The sequence below is a fragment of the Lipophrys pholis genome (genome assembly GCF_963383615.2).
Source record: "Lipophrys pholis genome assembly, chromosome: 20".
In the NCBI taxonomy this organism is placed as follows: Eukaryota; Metazoa; Chordata; class Actinopteri; order Blenniiformes; family Blenniidae; genus Lipophrys; species Lipophrys pholis.
The window spans coordinates 10806830-10828314 of NC_137648.1; the positions used below are offsets into that span (position 1 = coordinate 10806830).

General features: G+C 42.7%; 1 protein-coding gene across 4 annotated transcripts in view; it reads left to right on the top strand.

Annotated features, from left to right (window-relative positions):
- The window catches only part of oxsr1b (oxidative stress responsive kinase 1b), a 37751-nt gene that overhangs the window by 12227 nt on the left and 4039 nt on the right, over positions 1 to 21485 (top strand). For 2 of the 4 annotated variants that reach the window (XM_080489134.1, XM_080489135.1), the window contains exons 3-13: positions 1802 to 1910; positions 9785 to 9926; positions 16269 to 16324; positions 16547 to 16656; positions 17758 to 17859; positions 17968 to 18101; positions 18247 to 18295; positions 19135 to 19200; positions 19285 to 19407; positions 19592 to 19669; positions 21329 to 21364. In XM_080489134.1, coding sequence (XP_080345260.1) covers positions 1802 to 1910; positions 9785 to 9926; positions 16269 to 16324; positions 16547 to 16656; positions 17758 to 17859; positions 17968 to 18101; positions 18247 to 18295; positions 19135 to 19200; positions 19285 to 19407; positions 19592 to 19669; positions 21329 to 21364 — 1005 coding nt within the window. The remainder of the gene's footprint in view (positions 1 to 1801; positions 1911 to 9784; positions 9927 to 16268; positions 16325 to 16546; positions 16657 to 17757; positions 17860 to 17967; positions 18102 to 18246; positions 18296 to 19134; positions 19201 to 19284; positions 19408 to 19591; positions 19670 to 21328; positions 21365 to 21485) is intronic. The other 2 variants (XM_080489136.1, XM_080489137.1) reach the window with 1 other exon arrangement.

The following is a 21485-nucleotide window of genomic DNA, read 5'->3' on the forward strand; positions in this document are numbered from 1 at the left end:
TTCAAACTTAAACTCGGGGCTTTTAGGAAGTTATATTTAGGATTATTTTCAGATGTGAAAAGAGTACTGAAGATTTGTAATTGAGTAGAAGTATTTGTTTACTACACTTAATTGTTATTTTCACAAGTGAGCATCTGATTCTATTTCCTTCCATCAAATATAGCAGCATAACATAAATATAAGTACTATAGTAAATAAATTCAATGTAAAACATTTTTGTCGGTTAAAAAAATGCATTTCTGTCTACAAAAATGCAGAAGAATATGTCTGAATAATTCTGATCATGGGCATACTTCTTAACTACTTGCGATATCAAAAATAGATTACATGATGTAAATTGTACTCAAGTTTAAAAAAGAAATCTAAGTACCTGAAGATATTACTTAATTACAATAAAGTTTGTATTTGTAATTTGTTACTTCAATCTCTAGTTGTTTTCTTTTTTGCAAATATTACATTTATAGTAGGACCGTGGCACTTATTTATGTTGATAACATGTTTTCCATAAACCCAGGAAAATAAATGATCCAGTTAAGGTTTTTTTTTTGTGTGTGTCTTCATTCCAATTTCAAAGTCCTGACATTATAAAATAATTACACTCAGGGTGTTTCAGAGGAAGAATATCATTTACAGTTAGACTGTTGCCGATGACTCATATAATTACTGGTAATCTGCCACTGTTTAGTCGTGGAAAAATATGACATTTTCAGTATTTTTTTCCTCCATGAACTGCTTTGTCCACCCAGCTTTTCATATTACAAACATCTTTAGTTAAATAGGTAATTGAAGAAAATCCAGAACATTTACAAACGCAAAAACTGGTTTATTTCCTATAATTGTCTGCATGTTCATGAGTAACTGTCATGTCAGTTTTAGTTTCCTCTTCATCCAAAAGATTTAAAATTTTCTAATTATTTTCAAATGTTTACTTTCAAAGTGCTCAAGCGGTGTTACAGCTTTTCTTGCTACAAACAAGACCACTTTTACTGTTTAGACGAATCCGTTACCCACACTTTACTTTGCCAGGAATGTTGCTTCCGATTCCAGCATGTACAAAAAAAAAAAAAAGGTGCACAGTGCATGAGAAATGTTATCCAGTTCCAGGTTCGGTCTCCTGCCAGGTGTTAAAGTGCAAGAGCGAGTGCAGTATCAGGGGTCGCTCCTCCAGCATCAGCTTTCCTTTTCGTAGAAAGCTCGTCTCTCCTCAAATGACATTAGGACTGGTGCTGAAGTGATGGATTAGACCTCTGTGCCAGCATTACCTCAGCGCCCCTGCTTCACAACCATACACGCTCATACTCTATGAAAGAGAGCTTTACAGCTGTATAAAGGGCCGAGCCTGGGCTGTTTTTTTTCTTCTTTTGCTCCTGCATGGACGTGGATTCCGTTGAAACGCTGCTCTTGTTAGTGACGTCATTAAGTTTTTAAGTATTGCATTGAATTTCCAGAACCGCTGCATCATCGGTGGGATACGCATTTATTTTTACTGTGCCGAATTTATTTCATCGAATGAGATCATAAAGAAGCCGTGTTGTGTGTTTCACAGTTCATATTCATGCCGATTTATTTATTTATTTATTTTTTAACAAGCTCTAAAAGTGTTTGTTTTCTGGCTGCTTCGAGTCAGAAAGTACATTGGCTCCCGAGCAGATTTTCAATTCCTCCCCTCTCACCCTAATGTGACAGTGTGCTAACAGTAATCACACCAATTTCATCCAACCACTGGCAGATAAATTGCTTTGCATTGAACAGCCCAACGTTATTGAGTTGAGTGTCTTTTATGCTTCCTTTTCTCCAACAGAAAGAGATTCAGGCCATGAGCCAGTGCCACCACCCCAACATTGTTTCTTACTACACCTCCTTTGTGGTGAAGGACGAGCTGTGGCTGGTTATGAAGCTGCTTAGCGGAGGTAAGTGCACACTCTATGGTGTCCCTCAAAAGCTCTCTTTCTTTTAACTCGTCTGCTCTGGGTTTGTTTCTCTGCCTCACGCTGTGCCTGAATATCAGAAAAAAAGGCTAGATGAGTGATTCCCAGAGTGTGGACCCTGACGGTACTGAAGTTGGACAATAGTCATGAAAAATGCTAATAATGTTTTTATTATTAGTTATCTGTTGATACACATGCCACTCGTTGGTCATGCATGTAAGTGGGAAGCAGACTTCAACAGAACACTTGGATGTGTTGTGCTACTTTGCGACTTCAACGTTCCGGTGGAAGGAAGTGTAATAACAGCGTGATGATATAGTTGAGGGACGTCCAAATTAATAGTTTGTGCATCTGATATGCACTTTATTGCCATTGACCTATGTTCATCTTGAATTATTCAATTTCTTGAACAAATATTTCAGGGAAATTCCTCTTAATTCCTCGTGTTTTGATCAGATTGTGTATATTAGCTGTGCCCCTGAAGCTTTTGAGATTTTTCATATGGGCCGTGCGATTCTGAAGCTTGGGAAATCTCGGTTTAGATAATGGGGAGATAATTTGATCATGGTCATCATTTGCTAATGAAAAACAAATTACTGTCTGACAAAATGGCCTAAAAGATGTTGTGTTGATCCTGCTGGTCTTAAGTAAACATGCGGGTTCAGAATTCATCAGCTCGGGCCCGGAGAAGAGCCAGGCGACTCTTCTGCCTGCGATGTATTGCTGTGATTGTGGGGAATATAACAACATGGTTTCCCATTGTGTCCCCTGTGAGCTGCGGCGCTTTCTGAGCTTTAACTTCGTACAGCACGGGAACTAATGACAGGGCAGGGGTAATAACAGCCCACAGGCTGGCATCATGGCGTCCATGTGGCAGTGCTGCAATTAACTAGTGAGAGGAGTACGAGGAAGAGACCACCATGGAGACGGAAACCTCAGAAAGCAACAATTACATCCGGATCTGATTGTGTCGCTTAGTTTTATTTTCATCAGCAACGCTGACTGGAAGTAAAATGATTCGACTGTAGTAACTGCCGGAGTATTTGTGAGTCTGTCTCGACTGGCGAGGGAGGAAAAGCTTTTACACGAGACCTGACAGACACAAACAACACGCTGCTGAATGCCAAACACGACCAGAGCAGAAAGCAGTCAGATAATTTAACGCAGCAGCTTGATGAGAGTAACGGTCATCTGTTTACAAAGATGTAAAAAAAAAAAAGAAAAGAGAGAGAGACACTTATTTCTCTCCATGCTGCTTTCCATCTTGCACTGTCAATTACAGAAGCACAAGTGTACTCAGATGGAGCCACACACCAAATATTTACTTTTTATCTCCACCGGCCCTTGTTCTACTTCGCCCCCTCCCCTTAGTAAACAGCGGCCCACTGTAACGGAGAGTGCCCAGGTGGCATACCAGGCGTTCTGGGATACACTCGATCCATGAGTCCGTTTGGCAGCCGCCTCGCAGCTGTGCCCACCAAGCGACGCTAAGCGCCCACCGCCTGCCTCACAGCAGGAGCAGACACCACTTAAGACTCTTGTTCCCTTCATCGCAGTTAAACCCCGGATGTTAAATTTTATTGTGCGGCGTAATTAAATGACGGCCATGGCGACTTCTGCCAGGGAGACAGATCTCAAATGAGGCGGAGTTGATAGACCGTCACTCCACGGGGCAGAGCACACCAGCCTGGAGGATATCCAACTCCTGTCTCATCCTCCAAGCCGATGGAGCAGAAGAAATCCTCCACAGCCCGACCTCATTCCTGTCTTGTGTCTTCTGCTGTTGAACCACTGATCTGACAAGGCCCTGATGGGTTTGTGTGTTCAGTTTTTGGTTGGAAGTTGTGATATGATCAGGCAGTTGATTCCCATACCGACTGGTCTCATTCATACTTTAGAACTGAAATGGGCAACTTTCACTATAAGAGTACTCAAGGAAAATACATGCATGCATCGGGAGAACTATTAAAGTCCGCACATAGAAGCACCCAGACTCAGACCCACCACCTTCTAGCAATAATCGAGAGTGTTCAACACCATGTGGCCCAAACATGACAACTGATCTCATGAAAAGAACTAACTGTATGTTGATAACATCATCATGTATTCATTTGATACTCATCGCTGTGAAATGCACTGAGCGTCTTAAATCATATAGTAATATCTGGCTCTAATATCTATAATCCAGCTTTATCCTTCTATCACTTGTAAAACCAAAAGTCTATTGTTTTTGTGAAATTGGCTGCAAAGAATGGGGACGGTGTGGCCAACGGACCAGTTGCCCCAATGTCTGATTGAGCAGAATGTTTGATGGCATGCTAGTATCCGCTTGGTTAAGCAATATTCCCACATTTACTTCCGATCTTTGTATTGAAAGTGGTCACCATGGCATCCTGAGCTCAACTAAATAATTTGCACTGTAGGGAGAGACTATCATGTATTTAGCTGAGAGACAAACGTCTCTGACGGCATGCCCCTTGTGTTTTTGTGGCATATGTCAGTTGGTGCTAGAAGCTTTTGACCCTTACAGATGGCATATCATGCATGGTTTGGTCGGAGATACCGACATTGACTTGCACAGCCTCTGGGGTCGTGTACGCCACAGGCATGACGTTCCAGCGCAGAGGGGCCCTGATTGCAAAAGCTTCACCGCCTTCAGGTTTCACTCTCACCACAGTTGGACTCATCCTGTCATAAAGATTATTTTTACCATTTTTGTAACTAGTAATTATAGACTTCATACTACGGCGTGTCAATGAATCAGGAAATGTGACGGTTAATCTAAGGTTAACGTCACGTTTCTGCAAGTCTGGTAAAACAAGACACACACTGTATGTTTAAGACAGATGGATATTCAGTGGCAAAGTTTTCTTCCTCTGTGGACCTTCATCGGGTTTGCGATGCTTCCATCCTATGAAGAGCAATATTTATATGGATCACCACCACCTCGGCCAACAAGCTGCAGTATGTGTGCAGCCTTTGTTCTTTGAAGTAGGCCAACTAAACAGGACACATTTTGCATTGAGCTCAGTCAGTGTTGAATCACCTTGACCATAGTTTGGGAAACCACAGAGCAAAGAAGCTGAAGTGATTGTTAAAACCAATAGTTACCAACCCCAAGTAGCGTATCCTTTGACTGGTTCAAAGCATTTTCTTTTCATAAAGCATGCACTCCTTTGGTGAGAAATGTGCAACACCAACAAGCCTCTGAAAACTGACACATTCCACTGACAAACGTAACGCTGTTATACAAGTCAAAATGTCACAAACGCACATGTATATGTGTTACACAAACTTTTTTAACATGAACCAATTAGAGATTTTGTTTAGTGACAGACTTTTTAAAATATGTGGTTAAAATGTTCAGAAGTAGAAACTTAACTTCACAAATGTATTTTGTCCCCCCCCCCCTACATATTCACCTAAACGAGAAGAGATTTACTGTTGAGTGACTTCTCACAGGCAAATCTGTTCAAGGCCAAACCTGTAGAGTGGAGATTCAAAGTAGGTTATACTACAGACGGAGCGCTCCTCAGGAAATTCCTGTTCTGAATGTGACATGTGAACAACTGTTTCATTAGAGCGCCGCATAACCTGTCACTGGCAGAAACTCCAGAGAACTGAAAAGCCACATGGACAGAATCTGAGTCATGCCAAAGGGAGCGGAGGAATGTGGCTTCGGAGATTAATATGCAGCTTTCCTCCGACCTCCCATCGCTGCTGCAGCACTCAATCAAGGGCCACACAAAGTGGAGCCCTGCTAAAGGCATATTGTTATTGACTCTTTGAATTTAGCATATGAAAAGACCCTGCTCAAGTAGGAGCCAGTGGATTTGCCACATCATGGTGTGTTGCTCAGTTGCTGCCAAAACGCTGACAGGGAGCTGTGAGCGAGGCTCCAGGTTCGCTGAAAGAAGACGGTTGTTTTCTGCTCAACATGAGAAGTGACTTCTGTTCAGTTTCATAGAGAATTGTGGGGGCTTCTTTTAGAATTATCCATGAAGTCCAGTTTTATGCCACCAGTGTGGCTTGCTGCAGACCCGCCTATGCCCCGCCTTTACTTGCCTCCTCCAAATTCACTTGGCATTCCCCAGTGGCCTTTAGCATAGTTGGCACCAGCTCTCCTCTCCTTCGTCCACCTCCCGTCCTCTCCCTCATCTTTTTTTTTTTTTTTTTTTTTTTTTAAAACACTCGCTCATCTTCTCCTTTGGTCTCAAAGCTCCGGCTCGGCACAGAGGAACGGAGAGGCTATGAAAGGTGATTTCTTGGATGAAGTAGAGTCACAAAGCGCAACGGGAAACTGTTAACTCTGTATGCTCACAGTTTTTTTTCTTTTAAGCCATAAATGCGGAAGAGATTTGACTCCTACACTACGGAACTGAAATTCTGATTTTGCTGCGCTGACGAGCTCCACAGGGCAAACTGCTGTCGGTTATTATTCACTTATTCCTGCTGATTTGTATAAACTCGTCCTCTGTGGTCATGCTCTGTTCAAACCAGGCCAACAGGTGTCATTTGTCCTGCCTTTCCCCTGCAAGATGAACTTTTTAAACTGTTAACGTGTCAGTCAGTGTCACCATACTGAAATAACCTAATGAGGCGTGAAGAGTTCAATCAGATGCTTCTGAAAGAGGCTGACAAGGCTGGCATTTAGTGATTCCCCGCAGCATCATGCTGCGTGTGCGTTTGGCTCCACTTAAGGACCTTTTCCCGGCGCTACCTCAGCCTGAAGGATGATCTGTGAAAGTGTTTACGAAGCACTATTTGCTTTAGGCTTTACTCATGTTGATTATCAGTTTTCCCCCTGAAAGAGTTGGACATCTCTGGCAAACCGCTAGTTTTCATACTGGAAACATAAAGTATGTCACACAGCAAATGAGATACAGTGTCCCTTGTTTAAGACCAAAATCTATTTTCTCAGTTGCATGTTGATGTAGTTTTATTCCTTTTTTTTTTGTATTTTGTGATTCTTTCTTGGTCCACAGTCGGAATGTTAATGGTGATTCATTTCCTTGATTAAGACTAGTCTAAAAGAGAAAACTCTCAGTCAACAGTAATTTAGCACAATTGAGATTTTTTTAACCTTTTCACTGAAAACATTTCACTTGGTCATCACATGAATGTCCCCAATTAGGCACAGGGAGAACATGCAAGCGCTGCACCATTGTAATGTCCCAGAACTTTGCATCATCTGTTTCTTTCTTATTTTAAAAAACTTTTTTTGGGGCTCTTCACAGAATAAATAATAATAATGAAGGACATGTTTGCAGGATTAGACCAGAGTTTATTGGAAGTATAAAAGGAACGGATTCCTGCAGTCCTTGGTCCAGGCTTGGTTAGCGCTTGCTGCCTGTTTTCAGTCTTGATTTTTAGCTTTGTTCAGTGGCTTCAGGCAATGGCGTCACACTGAGTGTAATGTCTTTGCCATCCATCGTTTTCCCAATCTGTTGGAAGCGAAGCAAATTAGCACATACCTTAAAATGTCAAACTTCTTCTCTAATGGTTTAAAGATAAGGTCGGGCCTCTAACTTCCTGTCTCCAGCCGAGGAAAGTTGCGAGGTGCGGCATATCAACTGTTTGATGACTTCCTTGTGTAATCGCAGGTTCATTTGCTGGCTCATTAGGGCTACATTTAAGCCTAATTTGGTCTTGGGTTATAGCCACTGACTCCGCTTCCCTCGACTCCTTCCTCATTGTCACCTGTCACTTCTCGTCACTCCTTCTGCTCCCCCTCGAGTCGTTTCCGACTCGGAGATGAAAATCGGTGCCGAGGCAGTAAAAGCGGAGCAGAACTGTGTGTGTGCAGGAGGAACAGAAGAGGAAAGAAATCAAACAGGCTGCCTTTTCTCAATGAGCTTCAAAGAGCTGTCACATCAGCGATGCGCGGCTACACTGTTCTTACGCTCTCACTCTCTGCCAATTCATTCACTCTTATGGCCGCATGAAACAGCACTATCTCACACACTCACACACACACCCTTGTACATCAAGGATGCTATTTCCACCTTTCTGCATCGGTCCTCTCTCGCTGGCTCTCTCTCTCTTTTTTCCGGTCTTTGTGTCGTTCTGTCGCCGAATCACATTTTCTGCTGTGCACCATCACTGAACCCGTTGAACTCACCGTCTCTGCCCCTCTCCCTTCTCGCTCTGCCTCTCTCCGTCTCGCTTGTGTCTCCGTCTCTGCAATAACACCGTCTAGTCTCAGGTGGCCCATCATCGTCGGCTTCCCCCGGGCGATGCAGTGAGCGCGCGGCTGCATGCTGCAGGCGAGGACATCCTGAAATGATTGAGCAAATAAATATCTTTGCACCCACCCCTCGGCCTGCCGCAGTCTTTAAAATTCAATCAATTTAATCCTGGAATTGTCTCGAACAGTTTCTGGACCTTGAAGGGGCCATTTCCGGCTTTTGTCTTCACGCGTCGTGTGTGTGTGTGTGTGTGTGTGTGTGTGTGTGTGTGTGTGTGTGTGTGTGTGTGTGTGTGTGTGTGTGTGTGTGTGTGTGTGTGTGTGTGTGTGTGTGTGTGTGTGTGTGTGTGTGTGTGTGTGTGTGTGTGTGTGTGTGTGTGTGTGTGTGTGTGTGTGTGTGTGTGTGTGTGTGTGTGTGTGTGTGTGTGTGTGTGTGTGTGTGTGTGTGTGTTCGAGAGGCAGAGACAGACAGTGTCGCAGGGGGATGTTTGTGTTGGGGTATCACTGCACCATAATACAGCTTGTCAGTAAAGTTCTTTTGATTCTCCGTTTTGTGCCCGTTCACCAGGGCAGCCCAATTTTCTGTCATAACGACTGCAAATGCTGGACCTCTTTTCAGAGGGACGCTCTTTATTCTTTGCAATGTGACACAAAGGAAATCGTACACTGACAGCAGTCTGACTTGTCAGCCAGAGCGCTCCTTTATGCAGGCCTGTGGAGCCACAGTGACCGGTCCCTTTTGAGGTGGTCTCTTATCAGAGCTGCACCAGTTCTCCATTCAGGGATGACAAAGAGGACAGTTTGACTTTTAACCTCCGATGTCAACCTGCACTCTTATTGTTCACGCACCTTTCTGCACAGTTCCACAGCCAAAGCTTAGTTGGTTGTACTGAGTGTTTACTTTATTAATTTGAGTGAGCGTGGCACACTAAATATTGGAGATGACATAATGAAGTCAAAGCCTGAAGCTGTTTAATCTTTGTACAAATACATGTGTGACTCTATCGCTAGCAATGCTGATTTTATAGGGTATAAACTTTGTTTAGATCTATAATCCAAAAACTGTCTCTCCACTTTAATTCAAAATCATTGAACCATGTCCCAAAAAAATTGTCCCTTGAATTAAAGTGTTTTATCAGTCCTGAAAAGGTATAAAGAGCACTGTGTGAATACTTTATGAAGGGTGGATTCACTTAAAAATACATTGGTGATTCTTTGCTCCAACCTTCGGCCACTGGTTTGTCTTGGCATCACCAAATTAAAACGTCATCATGGGGATATTATTCTCTTCAATGACAACTTTTTTGTCTGGACGTGGAAAAATCTTCTTGTGTACGATTTTAATTCAAACAATACATGTTTGCACATAAACTATCTTCTGCCAGTGCACACAGGAGGTATGTGTGCTCATAAACAAAGACTTGATTTAGAAAAGGCTTTGCAAATAATGTAAGCTGCCCCGAGGCGTTGTGTTTTCCGTGCAGGAGAATGAACATCATTTAAAATTGTTTACTCAACCCGGCATTTTTCAAATGTAGCCATTACGTAATGGTTTCTGTCTTCTTCCGTGCTGAACGATCTCAAATGCTGTTTTTGAAGTAAGAAAAAAATAACGCATGTCCTAATAAGTTTGCCCTTTTCATCAACCAACTGTTTGCGTGTTTCCCAGGCTCCGTGCTGGATGTGATCAAGCACATCATCTCACGAGGCGAGCACAAGACGGGCGTCCTGGACGAGGCCAGTATAGCCACAGTGTTGAAAGATGTGCTGGAGGGCCTGGAGTACCTACACAAGAACGGGCAGATCCACAGGTAATGTGACTGCTCACCCTCCATACTGGCACCATAATGACACTGAAATTGCGATATTTTGTTATTTTTAATCCATTCAAGTTCATGGAGCAAACACGTGCAACTTTGCACTTAATCTGTTCTCAGTTGCTTCCTGAAATAGTGAATATGTCTGTCTGTGACCTCAGCAGTAATTATAGTGGATATTTTGTGCGTGTGAACATTTTTAGAGCTCAATAATTCAGATGTAATACATCATTACAAGGCTACGGGCTTCCAATTCAGAGGAGAGCCGTATATTTCCAAAGAGTAAAAGTGTGCATTTCCATTTCAATGAGAAATGTTTTTTTTAGCCTTTCTTGAATTGAATGTTCTCAAGAAGCACATTTTAAAACATTAGAAGGCATTTCTGCATAATACGAATTCCTTCTGTCTGTAGATTTATTACTCTTTATGTAATGGCATAACATTACAATGACTAATAACATCATTATAACATTATGTTGTAAATTTTACATCTTATTGAATTTATAAGAAAAGAAATCAATATGGATTCATTCATATTCTTAGCACGTGGTTAAATTCAAAATACAGTGTATGGAAGTGGTTGGCATTCCTCGTCATATCAGGCAGATGACTGCGCCAAAGAATTTCTCTGACAGCTGCTTTCAGTTGTAAAGGTCAGGGCCGATACTGGCTCGGTACATACATGAAGCAACATACTTCACCATCTGTGACAAATGCTCCAAAAGACAAGGAGGTCGTGATGAGTTTATTGCTTTCACTCATTGACTTGTCATGAATGAAAATCAGTCCAGTCATTTTTCTATTTTAAATCACTTTTAAATTTGCGTATAGAATAAAAAAGATCTTGTTGTCTTCATATTGCAGGACTTGAAGACTAGAAACTGAAAGACATCTGAAAGTAGCTAAAACTTCCAAGCTGATAACATTACTTTATTAGTATGCATTAGTGAAATGTGTTAATGATAGATTTGCATGCCAGGGGAAATCCTGAAAGCTCTCCTTTAAGCCAGTTCAAGACTCGGCTAAATCCTCCTGAACTCGCGAAGTTGCAAAGAATTGTGAGCCGTCATAGCACTTCCCATGTATTTAATATTCATCAGTCACGTTTTCATTTGCCTCTGTTCTCCCAGCGGCTCTCGCATGAGCCTGGGTCAGGCTACATGTGTAAATAATGCATTGTTTCTTGGCGTGGTTAAGTGCTCGGCTGCTTTCAGGGCAGCTTAGCAGTGACAAATAGAGAGGGAATATATTGACCCTGCATGCTGATGAGGAATGTATTGTCATCAGATGATTATAGCAGAAGATTATATCATCAGCTCATTAGGGTGTTAATCAGAAAACTGCTGTGTCCTATGGAGACTATAAGGAGAGATGTAAGGAATAGGTGTAAACACTGTTTAAATTACTCCGTTAATTAAAAGGAAAATCTGCCGCAGAAGGCGAGTATCTACCTCCAGCACAATGTGACAAGGTTATCGTTCAGTGCCGGGAAGAGGGAAATGTTTTTCCTCTCTTAAACCTGTCTTTAGCACTGTGCTCGCTCTAAGGAGACGTTGGGGAATTGTGCATAGATCATTCCTCACATCAGTCCGTCCCCAGCTCGGTAGGTGTGATTTGTGAGAAGCAAAATATGGAGCAATCCCCCCAGCGGTGAGAAACGTTGACATGCTGAGAGCGGAGGGCCCTCTGTCAGTTGATCGGTGTCTGCTGATGTAAATATGCGCATATGGCCGTGAGCGTTCGCCCCGTGTAAGCTGGATCATATGAGTCTGAGCCTCAGGCCAGGGGTGAGCAGAGAGTCAAGAGGGTGAGGCAATGTAGGGAGGGAGAGAGGGAGGTATCACATGATACGTTCCATCCAGCCAAAGATGGTCAAAAAGCAATTAGAGTCCTACGGCCCCGGCTCTCAGCTGGACCAGAGACATTTACCACAAGACGGCGAACTGCTCCACCTTCTCATTCACAGCATCTCGGGAAAGTCAGTGATTCAATGGTGACACTTGTCCTCTAACTCTAACAGCAGGTAGACACCATACACGGGACATGAGAATAAAAACATTAAATGTGCACTTTGCAGCGAAATGAAACAAAACAGGCTTGTGAGACAGCAGGGATGTTATGGTCACCGTGAGCTCTTCTGTGGAGCCTCACTTGACTCATGAAGGAGGTGGGAAGGCTTTGCCCCGCAAATTATTTGGCGTGTGGTTTTCAGTATTCATCAGGTCAGAGCCGTGTCTGGGAACATAAAGGCTTTTGTTCATTTACAGAAAGTCTATAAAACTGGGAATAAGAGAGGAAGAATAAAGAATAAGAATATATGTATATATATATATATATATATATATGGTAAGTATAGGAAAGATAATTTGTTGGCCCAAAGGGACTTCGTAGAATCAGAGAGCAGGTATTTCATCCCCCCCAGGAGGCCCACAAGGCAGCTAATAAACCCTCTTTTATGGGTCTGTTTGGGCCACTGTGAGCCTGGCACCAGGATATAATGTCATCGGAGGTGACCCGGCGGAGCTGCCTGATGGAGGAGCTGCGAGATGAAAATGATAAATCTTCATGACAGCTTCATGCCGTGGCTGTTCCCACCTGGCTACTGACCGGCTATCGTTTCAGTCGGTTGTAACTATGACGAGACCACACATATCCCCTTCGCTTCTCAGTGTGTTTAGGTTGCATAACGCCTCTTAGTTTGAGGCTTCGTTTTTGAATTTTGGCTTGAAAAGTGCCCTGACAAACACAAACAAACACAATGTGCTTGTTATTCTTCAGGCTCAAGCCCACCTGCTAATATAACATATGGCTGGATAACTACTAGGAACTGGGACTTTTCTTTCCTTTTTTTGTTTTACCCGCCTGCTACACTATTTCTTTGAACTTGTATGGTGCATTGTGTCACCACCTCCTCCTTCTCCCTCCTCCTCTTCCTCTCCTGTGAATGTTAATGACTGTCTGCACTCTGCAGCCTTTTTCTCTGAGCATTACAGTCTGCTGCAGTGAAGCACAGCCCCAATGGATCGTGAATGAGCGCAGAAGGCGAAATCACATCAAGCTTTCTAATAAATGTGTTGTCTTTTATGACGGTTGAGCTTAATGAAGTGAAAATCTTCTCTGAGGAAACTGAAGTGTATTGAATTAGCTTACAATATTTCAACATACATTTCGTATAGAAAGTGAGAACTGGGGAAAACACTGAGGATGTGATGGCTGGGATCCAAAACTTCACACTCCGGATTCAGCTAAAACAGAATTTAATTAGTAGTTATCGTTTAAACTCTCTCACCCCGCAGACTTGGACTTATTTATGAACCGGACTTCCAAACAATGTGCCCGTGATCTTTTTATGTTGCCAGCGATGTGATTGTAGGGCTGTCAGAATTCATCCGTCTGGGAATGTGTCAGCGACTACACTGTTAATTGTTTAGAAATCTTGAACATTCCCCGTGCTCAGATGATTGTTGCTTGCTTGCTTGATCTAAAGCTGTCGTTGGGTCCAGTGAAGCATTTGTATTCAGAGCAGCCGTGGCTCCCAGGTTATCCTGATTTGGGGAACTCAGTATGTTGTACTATCCTGAGGAGAGTTTGTTGTTTCAAGTGCTAATTCGCTACGTGCGACATACGTTTTCAAAGCAGTAGATGAACCAACCCCCTCATAGACCTCGACTCACATTGAAGCTTTTCCACACAGGTACAGTCCTGAAAAGATCAAATATTCCATTTCAAGCTGTTGCAATAATGGCCTGTCGATGATTAATTGGAATGACCACACTGTAGTGAGGCGACAAAGACTCAGCAGTAACGTAAATATGATTATTGCTTGCTTGCATCACACTCTGAAGTAGTTCGGCTATAACACCTGAAGATTGCAAAACAAAAAGACACATGCCAGCGAACAACAGGCAGATGACGCTACAATTCAAATGGTCAACAAACAGAACACAGAGAGGAAAGTGAATGGTCTGGTTTGTGGCAAAACAGTTGGGGAACATTCCCATCAGGTCCACATCGACACTCATCTTCTGGAGACTCTTTTGTAGTGGGACGATCAGGTCATAACGTCATGTCAGGACAGGACAGCGAGTTTACTGAACTCTTAAGGCCTCCACATATTTCAGGTTTGGGATGAGGTAGAACAAAAAATCATAGTTGAATCCCAATGTACAGTATATACGAACGAACCTCCAGACTTTGTGATGCTGTCATGATAATATGGAGCCTTGTCTCTGAGGAAAGTCTTCAGGCAGTACAGGGAGCCAAAAGACAATATGGTACTCACAAGGTGTGGCTCATGTTATGTGTGATGATTGTGTCGAGGATTAAGGTTGAGAGTTTGCTCAAACAAGTGACTAACATGGCTTTAAGCTCCTGAACCTGTTGGATATTGACTTCTGTTGGGCTAAAATTATCCAAATAGTTTTTTTTCTTCTTTTACAGCTCGTCAGCGTTCTGGTATGTTTCTGAGAAGGAGCCCTTAATCTGCTTCTGATTCGTGGAGAAATGTACCAAGATGACGAGTTAGCAGAAGTTAGTGTTTACCTGTCCTAAACCGAACTCCTAATACAAATATTGGACATCATGAGCTTTTGGTAGAAGCTGAGTTTGAAGCAGCAGAAGACGTGACTGGGACCCCTGTGGGAAGGGCAGCGCTTGTGTAAATGAGGCAAAGTATTTTGGGAGAGCCCCAATACTTGTCTTTCAGCTTTAAGTGGTCCACTCTGCTCCTCCCCTCCAATCCTTAAAAAGCAACATCTCCAGTTACCAGACGTAATTTATTCCTGTTGTACCAACTAACAGAGCGAAGACGATATTCTTTGAGGGGGAAAACAAAAAAAATGAGCGCAAGAAAGTGTGATTTTATGTGACCTGATATCACCTCACTGTTATATGTCAGGGCAGCGACGTGACAGCGGGACAAGCTGGGGAGTCACCGAACACAAACTACTCACACTTCCAACGGTGGCTTTGCGACACCAATAGCAGAGGTTGTCTTGTTCATTTTCATCGGCGCTTTCTTTTCCTCTCAAGTGTGACAGTTACACAATTGGAGAGATGTAGGATGCAAATGCACCTCAGACTTTTGCCATCGATGCACATGCAGCTCATTTCGTCTGAACTGATAAGTGAAAGCCCTTTTCTTAAAGAGGGCATTGATGCAACGAATACCCTGTTCCGTGTTGTATGATCATCTTGCTGTGGATATTTGTCTTAGTGCTGTTGCCATTTTGACCTGCCCTGGGAATCCCCATCTTTTGCTCTCAATCTGTCATATATGCAGTCTCCCTCCCTCTAGAACCCGGATTTCTCAAAGGTTATCTTTATAATATATATTATAAAGGATATTAAGCTAAACCTGTGCCTTCACCTCTTTCATGTTTAAGTTGATATAAGGCTCTTATAGATGAGGAAACACTAACAGGTCTGTTTGCAGACCCTGTGCTGTGCTCTTTGCTGTGTGGGTTTAGCTAAAACTATGTAGGAACCTTATTTTCTATTCATTTACAGTCATTTCTTCACTGGACTCATCCAACTACTTTCACACTTGCAAACTTTTTACTCTAGTGCCTCCATGTGGCAGCTAAACAAACTGCCTACTTCTTTGTGCAGCGGCTCCTTTTTTCATTTGTCTGGTTTCAGCACTTTTTTTCAGAGCAACCTCGGGCTAATTGGTGCAGATCTGTTGGGTGTTGTTCAGTGGTGGTGTAACAAAAGACAGTGTCCATGTTGACTTCTTTTTTTCCTAATGGCCTTTCTTTAATTGGCACATACCTTTTCAGTATGCTGACCAACTGTTAAAAACTGCCCGGCACCCATTGCAGCTCTCCGGCCATCTTTACTTTTTATGTCTCCGCCTTCCACTGGACCCTTCATGAAAATCTGTTGCGATGACAACTGTGTCTGGCCGGAGAGATGACAGTAATAGCTGCGTGTGGCAGACAGAGCAGGTAGACAGGCAGGTAGACAGGCAGACGGCTGCCCTTGTCGAATCCTCTTATCACCACCAGGGGAGGCTGAGCAGGGATGATCAAATTAACAGCCGACTGTGTGTGTCTGCGATAAAGTCTTAAAGGGTAAACATAAAAAATGAAGTATGAAACGATGAGAGGTTGCTGATGTTGTTCTAAGATGACGATGTTGACAAATACAGGCGACTTGAGTGTCTGACACCGTTGTGAAGGGATGAAAAATTCAATCATTCACATTATTCTAATATTAAATGTAGCTTTGTGTTCATGCTTATGGTTTTATCTGTGTGTCAATCATTCTTGGTTTTGACACCAGTGTGTGAGTGGCATTTGTGTGATGTACAAATTGTTTTCTTGTCTTCCTCAGAGACCTGAAGGCTGGAAATATTCTCCTCGGGGATGATGGTTCAGTGCAAATTGCAGGTACTTGCCTACAAGGCACCACCAGCTTTCATCAGCTGTCACCATTGACCTAGATTAGTTGTGTGGGAATGGATGATTCCTTCTACCTTTTGCTGCAGCCTCACTCTGTTACACAGCTGCCTCAGTGTAATCTGCGGCATAAAATAGTTATGTGGACAGTAACCTCATTGACCTTTTTTGTGTCCATTGTTTGAATTTTGTCTCGCGTCTTTCTTCTTTCAGACTTTGGCGTCAGTGCCTTTCTAGCTACAGGTGGCGACATGACTCGAAATAAAGTACGCAAGACCTTTGTGGGAACACCGTGCTGGATGGCCCCCGAAGTCATGGAGCAGGTTTGTCTGTTTGGGTTTTGTTACTCCAGTATGGAGGGATTTTTCAGTCTTCATAACTTATATCCAGATGAGAAATTATATAAATTGTTTTGCAATTTGATTATTGCTTCTAAATTTTGGCATAAAATGTGATCGAATCAACAAAGACTGAAAACTTGGTTGCATGATACGAGAAGGGGTTACTAAGTCATGTCAAAGCTTTAAGTATTCACGAGTCCACAGTTGGATTGATCAAAGAGTACACTGGTACTTAAATCAATACTGGGAAACTGTTCCTTGAACTCATTCAACTCAGTTTAATTGTTGGTGAAGAACATGTAGCTTTAAATTTGTACATTATCCCTGTTACAGTATTGTACACTGCAAGGATTATCAATGGGGATAATCCGTTTGGACATAAGATAAGATAAGATATCCTTTATTTATCTTACATGTGGAGAAAGTTGCAGTGGTACAACAGACATGATCGTAAAAAAGAAAAGAAACACACATAGCAGAAACTAAAAAAACAGATAAAAATACAATATAATGAATAGAACATCCACTAGCTTTAGCATGGTAGAGGTTTTGTAATGCAGTGGGACGATGACTCTAAACATGGAATTAAATCTGCTACCCAAGAAAAAAAAGCCTTGTCCTTTTGGAGTCCTTCAATGAGAACCACTCCAAAATGTGGAGTGGCTCGGGCAAATGTCTGAATCCCAAACAGAGGCTGTGGACTCAACTCAAGTAAACCATTCACTGCGAACATCTGATGAATGTGGCTGAACTCGAGCAGGTCTGTGAGACCCAATGATCCAAAATTTGATCTTGAGCATTCCACAGCTCTGAGTTGATTGAGCCTTTCAGAGGAGGTTCAACCACGTGATTAGCCAGAGTTTTCTCACTTCTTCCAGGACCACTGCAATGTTAGTGGCTCTGTTCAATAAATGCCTATTTCAATAGTTAGAGTGTCTTCGTAAAGATTAAGTACAGTCATCCATATTTCATCCATATTTGTGCCAGATACTGGTCATGTTTTCTGTACAGAAAAAGCAGAAGATTTCAAAAAGATCATCCATTTTCATGCCAAAACTCGAATTGTTGTTTTTTCTTCTTCAGGTGAGGGGTTATGATTTCAAAGCAGATATTTGGAGTTTCGGGATCACGGCCATTGAGCTAGCAACAGGAGCTGCACCTTATCACAAATACCCACCGATGAAGGCAAGGCAGTCCAGCACACCTCATAAATGAGACTGAAACGATCAGAGTCGGCGAGTGACACTGACAAGTATGGCCGTGTGCATAAAGAGAGTGATGTGGTGTCTGCAGGTTCTGATGCTGACGCTGCAGAATGATCCACCATCTCTGGAGACCGGCATCGCAGACAAGGAGATGGTGAAGAAATACGGCAAATCCTTCAAGAAGATGATCTCTCTGTGTCTACAAAAGGACCCAGAGAAAAGGTGTTTTACTACATAGTTGCTTTCATTGTCCCAAGTGCGGTCACTTTGTTCCACCATGCTTTGTAAAACAAATACTCTGCAATATTCCCCCACAACAGAACTAATGCAGTGTCATTCCGACTTTTTTTTTTTTTTTTTTTTCCAGGCCAACATCTTCAGAGCTGTTGAAGCATAAATTCTTTCAGAAAGCAAAGGTAGGTGGTTGAACTCCCCCCCCCCCCCCCCGGACTTCAGTGAGTCGGCATCATTCCTGCAGCTGAGCAGGTTGATGAGTGAAAGTGTCTGCTGCGTTTTCCTGAGATGTTGGTGTGGTTCTGGGCACTTGTCAGTGTGTCTGTCCGAAGCTGAGGTCACTGCAGCATTCCTCTCTCATTATTGGCCATTTAGAGTTGTTTGTAACAAAAGAGGGGATAAGCAGTCAAACAACTGGAGCGCTGGCTCAACAAGTCACATAAAGTAGTTGGCTTGCTGGACGTGATCCTTCTCAGCTGCAGCAATACTCGGCATGTACAGCGGGGGGCGTGCGTTATCATTTTCAAAGCAGACGCACTGGCGCTACAGTACAAATGAAGAAGCTCCAATCTTGTATGAGCCAGCTGAGTGAATGTTAGTCAAACAATCACTGTAGTAATTCATTTGCTGTTTTAATTATAAAGCCTTCTTTCTTTATTGCTGATGTTTGCAGGAAAGAAGTAATAACTCTACAGTAAACAAAAGGTATTCAAGTGATACGAGTATCGGTAAACTTTCCCACAGAAGGTAATCTTGTGATTGGATTAAAAACAAGTGCTGACCGGACACGCGCGCTTAAAGCTGTGTGGTAACCAGCGAGCACGAAGTTCTGCACTTTGATCCCTTGTTTTGATTTCCTTCATGTGATCAGACAGTTACTGTAATGTGATTGAGTCGAGTTGCACACTCTTTAATGTCAAAGGGGTTTTTCAATTAAATCCTTCATTTGACAACCAGAGTGGTGAGGTGCTCTTTGTTGGGCAATTACATAACCCTAAGCATTTATTTCCCCCGTTTGCAGACTCACGAGTATTTACACGAGCGGTTACTTCAGCGGGCGCCCACAATAACGGAGAGGTCGAGAAGGGTAAGATGGCAAAGGTTTCGACACACAGCCTGTGCTTTATGGCTCAGGATGACGGCCTCAGTTGTCCGAATATGTGTGCATCAGGTACGTCGAGTGCCGGGCTCAAGCGGGCGGTTGCATAAAACAGAAGACGGCGAGTGGGAATGGAGTGATGATGAGCTGGATGAAGAAAGCGAAGAAGGCAAAGCCGCCGTCGCAGCCTTAAGGGTGAGCTGGATCTGCTGGGGTTTTCCATTCCTATGAACACATTAACACATGTCGTTCAATCTTTGTACTGTGTTGATATTGCCTTTCTCATGTCCGTGCAGTAGCATGTCTGTCCATTGTCTCTCCACTGAGTCTCCCTCTGTGTGTGTGTGTGTGTGTGTGTGTGTTCTGTCTGATGGCCAAGGAGCAGCAGGTGAAGCCTGTTAGCGCCCCGAGGCGACAAGTGCGCTTCTCCCTCCCGCTCGAGCTGCCTACGTCCAGGGTTGTTCACTTGCCACCATAATACAGATGGCATTCCCCTAACAAGGAAGGACTCTCACGTGTTTTCTGGGGCAGCATGTGACACAGTCAAAGGCCAGGGAGGACAGATAACCTGTAGATTGTGGGCGGGGTGGCGAGGGATTTCACTCATGTGCGCTAGAGAAAGCCTGTAGGAACTTTACGCAGCGAGTGCTTTTTTTTTTTTTTTTTTTTTTTCTTCGATGACGTCTCATTTCAAACGCATACATTTTGCCTCAGATGACCGAAGAAGGAATGTCTTCCGTTTCCAAGCAGCAGATCACATGCGTGTGGAATTTGACTCGCAAATCAGCCCAGTAACAATAAATTAGTCAGTGCTGTGGGCAACTGTTTAAAGAGTGACATTGTTTGACAACGGAGGGAATTAAATGTGGAAAAAAGAGAAAAAGAAAAAAAAAAATCACTGAAGTTTAACCAAGATTAAAGGTTAAATACGTAGTTTTGTTAGACTGGCAGTAATAGTTTTGTTTAAGAAGAAATTACATAGTCAAATAAGTGAGAGTTGCTCTTCCTGGAAGCCATCTGTATTTCATTTCTTATTCTAAATCCCTTTCATTTATATTGACCGAATCATGTTTAATAAAAACAAGGCAAGCCACATTGGCCTTGTAAGTGATCCGTGCACTAATGACCATCAGCCTTTTCTTTTCTTTTTTCTCACCATGTCTCGGCTCCTTTACTCGCCTGCTGCTTTGTAAAAACGCTTGTTGTTGGCAAACTGAACTTCTCAGATCGTTGAACGTCCCACATCACAGTGCACGTTAGATGCCTTCATCAATATAACTATTGAGGCCGTGAATAAATCCTGGTGCGAAACACTGGAGTCTGGATGAGAAACAAATGCAGACTGAATCCTCATGAGACCCCTGAGCTGATGCTCTCTGTCCCATCAGCTCAGAAGTCTCGTTATGTCCCGTCAAGTGAGTCAGTTTGTCTTCATTCGGCTGTTTCCGCTCACCTCTGTGTTCCTTAAAGCTGGATTTACCTTCTTTTTTTCTTTTTTTTGGGTTCTTTGGTTTCTTGCAGATTCATGAAATTAATGGGACTCTCACCTGATTTTACAGCCACTTTTACTGCTTTTCTGCTTTTCAAAAACTAAAAATGAAAGCGCCGATCCAGAGTTTGTGTTGTCACTCGTTTACAACTTTATCACCGACATGGAGACGTCAGGCTTCATCGCTCCAATCTTCAGTGACTATTGAATCTACATGTATGTTTATTAGATGCAGGGTCTTTCGATTAGATTATCATGTAGTGATAATAATGATTTCTACTCAGAATTCTATTGAATCTGATTAATCTTGGTGCTTCATTTCCAAATATTCTGAGACGATGTCCCTGATAATCTTCTACTTCACATATTTCTGTCAGCTTAGTAATAATCAAATCACTGGAGCGTCACAACATGTGATACTTTTGATACTGAAACACATTAAAAGTAATTAGTATTGGGAAGGAAAACTGAGGAACGTAAACGAGTGAGCTGTTATGAGCTGTTTAATTTGCTCTCTCTCTGTGTGTGTGTGTGTTCTTTGCGTCTCCTGCAGTTTTTGCTCTGCTGAAGCCGTCACAGTTAAAGTCCTTCTCTTATCGTCACCTTCTTTTCTTGCTTCCCAAACAGTCCCCCAGAGTGAAGGAGGGATCACAGAATTCAGAGGTGAGTGTAAAAGGGCCGTGTTTTCATTTACAGTAGCACTTATGTCCTTCAGCACCATGGTTTAACGGTCTTGGATCATTCGGGGTAAATGTAGATTTTGACAATCTGCATAATCCAGGTT